Here is a 6,000-nt window from a genome sequence, read left to right as displayed (position 1 = left end):
AACCCCCCATGAGCCCAGTCCACCTGGAAGAGTGGCTGAGAGAACTGAAATAATGTATGGGGGTGACTAGGAGGGCTCAGACCTGGGTCTCTAGGCCTACTCGGAGTTGCTAGGGGCCCTTCACTTTCTGCCCCCAACACCCTAACTTGCTGACACTTGTCTCCATCTGATTCAAGGACACTCATCTCTCTTCCCACTTGTCGTCCCCAGTCCCACCCCACACTCCCAACAGCAGTCCCTCTGCTACCTGGCCTCTGCTCTCTGCAGCGCCTGGTAGCAGCTGGGACCAGACAGGGGCTCAGCTAATAAATAGCTGAGGACTGACTGACTGACTTTATTTTCTGGGGCTCCAAAACCACTGCAGATGGTGACTGCAGCCACGAAATTAAAAGAAGCTTGCTCCTTGGAAGAAAAGCTGTAACAAACCTAGACAGCATATTAAAAAGCAGAGACATTACTTTACTGACAAAGGTCCGTATAGTCAAAGCTGTGCTTTTTCCAGTAGCCATGTATGGATGTGAGATTTGAACCATAAAGAAAGCTGAGCGCCGAAAAATTGAAAGCTGAGCGCCTGGTTTTGAACTGTGGTGTTGGAGAAGACACTTGAGAGTCCCTTGGACAGCAAGGAGATCCAACTAATCCATCCTAAAGGAAATCAACCCTGAATATTCATTGGAAGGACTGATGCTGAAGCTCCAATAGTTTGGGCACCTGATACAAAGAACTGACTCATTGGAAAAGACCCTGATGCTGGGAGAGATTGAAGACAGGAGGAGAAGGGGATGACAGAGGATGAGATTGTTGGATGGCCTCACCGACTCAATGGATATGAGTTTGAGCAAGCTCCGGGAGGGAAGCCTGGTGTGCTGCAGTCCATGGGGTTGCAAAGAGTCAGACACGACTGAGCGACTGAACTGACTGACGGAGTAGGAACATTTGCCCCCTGGCTACCTAAGTTGCTGAAACTGCAGGGTCTGCCTTGGCCCTTCCATCTCCCTCAAGCCCTGCGCTCAGGCACAGAGCCCTGGCCTTGAACTTCTGCCTGTTTCTGCCCCGGTCCTCTCATTCAGGTTTCTACCACCCCAGTGACTTCTCACCTGGCTGGTGCGACAGCTTCCTACACTCCACCCTCCACTCAGCTGCCCAGGAAATCTCGGACACCTTCACTTTTCAGGGTTGCCCAATCCTCTCAACTTTCAGATCACTCCGTGTTCTGGATCCTGGAGCAGGCCTGCGCCCACCCCTCTAGCCTCACCTTCTCCACTCCTGGGGTCTTCCTTTTGGCTTCAGCAGCATACAACTATTGGACCCTTAAAATGGCTCCTCGCTTTCTCCCAGGAAGGCTGCAGTCACTCTGCCTCTCCTGTCACCAAACTAGCTCTAACTCATCTTTTAAGACTCAATTTAGTCATTTCCTCTTCTAGAAGGTTTAGGAGACTTCTCCAGGTGGAATCAGGGCCCTCCATTGGATTCCCAGAATCCCTTGTGCTTGGGTCTAACCAGAGCCCTTACCTGGCTGGGCCTTTTTTATTCCCTGATCTAAGACTTCCCAAGACAGTGACAGACAGCCTGGTACTTCCTCGGGCACCAGAAAAGTTTTGTGGGTAAACATCTAGAAGCAGACCACCTGGGCTTAATGTCTGCTGGGCTCTCTTTTAGCTGTGTGACTTTGGGCAAGCTGTTTAACCTCTGTAAGCCTCAATTTCTTCACCTATATGGTAGAAATAAAACTACTACTCAGATCACAGGCTTATAGGAAAAATGAAAGGCTATGCATGTACAGCCCTTAGCGTCCCATGCCTGGCCTGCGAGGATAGATCCATGGATGACATGGAGAATTTGAGCTGCTAATGGAACCCAGAAAAACATTTCTAAGACGGCTGGGGCAGAAGGTCTTGACACATCAGGGCTAACTCTGCTGTTCCAAGAAGGAATTAGGAAGTCTTTTGGAAAACAGCAGCAGCAGCAACAAATCTTCCTTAAGTGTTCCTTCGAGGAAGTTGGGGGAGACTTGTTGCAAAACCAGGCGTTCGGCACAAACTATGATTGAATTTTAAAGTGAAAATGGAAGTTTAAAAGAATACATGGCTCTTCCTCAGGGGCCGGTGGGGAGGACATGGGCCTGTTGGTGGAGGGACCAATGGTCAAAAAAAAGGAAGGTAAAAGACGGGAAGTGTGCGGCTTTCTGGCAGCAGTGGTGGAGTTAGAGCCAAGACTGGGCTCCTAGGGAATAGATGCTGCCCCTCGGGGCGGTCGGCGCTTAGCCTGTCCAGGAACGCTGCTCTCCGGGATTTCTCTAGGCGGCTCTATAAATTCTAGTCCTGGGAGAACCTGGCACAAGGCGCCCAGGGAACCTGGACTGGGGTAGAAGAGCAAGTAGACGTCTTTGCGATCGGCTGCCCAGAAATTCTGCGAGAGAGTAGCAGCAAGTTCTGAAGAACTGGGGACGGACTCGGATGCCCCTACCCGCCTCCCCACGTCCCACCTCGAGAAATGCCAAGGACAAAAGTGCGCGCACCCAGGGGTCAAACGGCGGATGGGGGGTGCTCTAGGTACCGCTCAGCCTCCCGACTCAGATCTCAGTCTCCACCTCCTGGTAGTGGGTTCGCAGCCTGGTGGTTGGAAGAAGAGCTCCCATGAGCCTCCCGAGCCCGCCCCTCCCGGGGGCCTCCCCCAGGGTTTGGTCAAGTCTCGGAGCCCGGACGTGAAGCAGCTGGCGCGGGAGCGGGGCCCCGGGAGCGAGCGGACTCGATAGCTGACGGTCCGCCGGGGCCGGCAGCGGAGTTCCCCCGCGGGGGCGACACGCCGGGCGGGGACCGGGTCCTGGGCCGGGCGCGGCAGCCGCGCCAGGAGGTCCGGGCGTGAGCGTGACCTCACGGGGAGGGGCCAGCGCGGCGGCCCTGGGCTTGGAGCCGAGCGCCGAGAGCGCAGCGCCGCCCGAGCCGAGCCGCGAGGAGCGCACGCCGCGGCCCCGATGGAGCGGTTCAAAGGTGAGGACGCGGGGTCCCGGGGCGGCGCGCCCCCAGCCCCTTCCCGCCCCGCACGGCGCTAGAAAGCTGGGCCGAGGGTAGCGGGGGCCGTCACCGGGTGCGCCTCGCGTTCCTCCGGGGCTCAGGTGAGCCAGGCCGGCTACCCCCGCCCAGCCCAGACCTGTGCCGAAGATCTTTTGATCCTCCCAGGCGCGGAGGGCGGGGGGTCGGCGTGACCAGGCTTCTCACCTGTTGGAGGGCCGGGGGTGCACATGGAGACCCACCTTCTAAGCCCCGGGCACCCCGGAAAGATGCCAGGGACCGAGGAGTTCCCGAGTGAGGTCGGAAGAGTGAGGGGCTGCTTTGGGGGCGAAAGGGGGCAGGTAGTCGGGGTGGCTGAAGCGGGCGCCAGTCAGAGTGGAGGGCTTCTTGCAGACCCCGAAAAAAAGCTTGCGAGGGGATGCGCTTGGGCGGTGGGGTGGGGTGGGGTCGGGTGGGCGCGCAGCTCGGCTCCCGGCTTGGTCGGGCCACCCCAATCGTGCGGGTGCTCCGGTAACTGCCTTTTCCCCAGGCAGGGGCGGGGTGCAGGGATTCGGGGCCGAGTAGGGTGCCCGGCAGGTGGAGCGCGTCCCAGCCCGAAGGCTTAGCTCCGGCTCAGCGGAGCAAGTTTCGGAGTTGGCCTGAGCCCGGGTATCTCGGCCAAACCCTCCTGGGCGGCTGGCCGGCCTGGATTGTGTTGATTGTGCCCGGCTGGCACCCGAACTCAGAGCCACTGCCCCACCCGGAGGGGGGGGGGCGGGCTGGAGTCTAGAAGCCTCCGATGGCACACGGCACATCTTTTGGTTCTGGAAAAGGTTAAAGAGCTGCCCCTTAATCGTGACGCTGTGGGGGACCCCCCCTCCCCCAACTCCTTTCCTTTGGGGAAACTTCTTGCATTTTCTTGGTCTCTCTCTACCAAACCTGCAAAAGGAAGTACTGTTTCTGTATTTATTTTCTCCTGGGAAAGAGTAATATAGAAAAACGCTCAGATTCCCAAGGAATCTCTCTCCCAGTGGTTTCTCATTTCTGAACTGACACAAATTTTAGGGCTCAGCTTTGGTTCTCTAAACTAACTTGGATCTTTTGATTTTCCTCATGGTTTTTTTCTCATCTGGGTCAGTTGGTTACAGGTGAGGAAGGGTCTTTGCCAAGAGCACAGAAGACAGCTGGGGAGACAGGGTTAACTTCGCTGGCAACCTTCCTTTTTTTTTTTTCCCCTGTGAACCCTCCCTGAAGCCTCTCTCACATTTCTAACCGGGTGGTTTTTTTTTTTTTTTTTTTTGTCTCAAATTCTGCTGAGATCACGTCAGTTTTGTGCCTGGATGGCTGAATGCGTCCTTCTGTAGTTTCTGAACACTTGAGGCCACAGCCCCTCTCCTAAAATGGCACTTTGCTGCTCCCTGCCCTGCTGGGCCCCCTCCGCCCTCTGGGAGGGACCCTCACAGGGAATTCGATCCTTGAGCTGTCTCTCTGAGGAACCCTTCCAGCTCAAGAGTCTGCCCTTCCTGAATTGTGTCTGCTCCTGATGGAAGGTCCAAGTTGCAAGCTACTTTCTCTCAAATCACTATGTTAATCCTTCCGAGTTTAGGGCAAATGATAACAGTTTGGGTCTTTCCAAAAGCCCAGTGATTATCAGAAGGTTTTTGTCTTAATAGCTTTCGACTTGGCCCTTAACCTGAGGAAGTCTTCTTAGTTATCTTTTTCTCTTGGGAGTTTAAAATCCTCCCACCCTCAAAGATCCCTGAATGGTTTATGCCAGCTGAAGGAAATTTTAGTTGCCAGTTCAGAGTGTTTATGTTTTGGGTAACGCATGCATCGGTTTCCTCATTTTGCAGTAAATCAAGCACAGCCAGTGATAAGTGAATACACTTGAGAATGATCTGGATTGCAGGGGGCTCATTTAGTGTTTGATTCTGGAGAAAATTCTCCAAGGTTCTCTAGTGAATGCTACTAATCTGTTTAATGCACCTTTCAGCTAAGGAATCTGGGAATTTCCCTGCCCCGTCTTGCCAGAGATTGTAGAAATCCCCATTCACTGAAAAAGCTGAGTTGTATGTTGAACAGTCTCTGAATTGAAAGGTTGCCCTGTGCAAAATTAAGTTTTATTGTTGTTGTTCAGTTGTTAAGTCCTGTCCAACTCTTTGTGACCCCATGGACTGCAGCATGCCAGGCTTCCCTGTCCTTCACTATCTCCCAGAGTTTGCTCAAATTAATGTCCATTGCATCAGTGATGCCATCCAACCACCTTATCCTCTGTTGTCCGCTTCTCCTGTTGCCTTCAATCTTTCCTGACATCAGGGTCTTTTCCAATGAGTTGGCTCCTCGCATCAAGTGGCCAAAGTATTGGAGCTTCAGCATCAGTTCTTCCAATGAATATTCAGAGTTGATTTCCTATAGGATTGATTGGATTGATCTCCTTGCAGTTCAAGGGACAAGGGACTCTCAAAAGTATTCTCCCGCACCACAATTTGAAAGCATCAGTTCTTTGGCGCTCAACCTTCTTCATGGTCTGACTCTCACATTGGTACATGACTACTGGAAAAGCAATAGCTTAGACAATGTGGACCTTTGTCAGCCAAATGATGTCTTTGCTTTTTAATACATTGTCTAGATTTGACATAGCTTTTTTCCCAAGGAGCAAGTGTCTTAATTTCATGGTGGCAGTCACTGTCCACAGTGATTTTGGAGCCCAAGGAAATAAAATCTATCACTGCTTCCAGTTTTCCCCTTTTACTTGCCATGAAGTGATGGGACAGGATACCATTATCTTGGTTTTTTAAATGTTGAGTTTTCAGCCGGCTTTTTCACTTTCCTCTTTCACCCTCATCAAGAGGCTCTTTAGTTCCCCCTTCACTTTCTGCCCTTACAGTGGTGTCATCTGCATATCTGAGGTTCTTATTTCTCCGAGCAATATTGATTCCAGCTTGTGATTTATTCAGCTCTGTATTTTGCATGATGTCATCTGCATGTAAGTTAAACAAACAGGGTCACA

At 52.8% G+C, this 6,000-nt stretch overlaps 1 protein-coding gene across 4 annotated transcripts in view; it reads left to right on the top strand.

Moving 5' to 3' along the window:
- Positions 1-2,734: 2,734 nt before the first annotated feature.
- Positions 2,735-6,000, top strand: part of AFAP1L2 (actin filament associated protein 1 like 2) — a 115,988-nt gene continuing 112,722 nt past the window's right edge. For 3 of the 4 annotated variants that reach the window (XM_065923386.1, XM_065923384.1, XM_065923385.1), the window contains exon 1: positions 2,735-2,990. In XM_065923386.1, the coding sequence (XP_065779458.1) occupies positions 2,975-2,990 (16 nt within the window). In that variant the 5' untranslated portion in view covers positions 2,735-2,974. Of the gene's footprint in view, positions 2,991-3,096; positions 3,116-6,000 lie in introns of those variants that run through there. The other variant, XM_065923387.1, reaches the window with a different exon arrangement.

This window comes from Muntiacus reevesi, chromosome 2 (assembly GCF_963930625.1).
Source record: "Muntiacus reevesi chromosome 2, mMunRee1.1, whole genome shotgun sequence".
Classification (NCBI taxonomy): domain Eukaryota; kingdom Metazoa; phylum Chordata; class Mammalia; order Artiodactyla; family Cervidae; genus Muntiacus; species Muntiacus reevesi.
The sequence above is the reverse complement of the archived record's forward strand: the minus strand, read 5'-3'. Positions and strand labels throughout refer to the sequence as shown.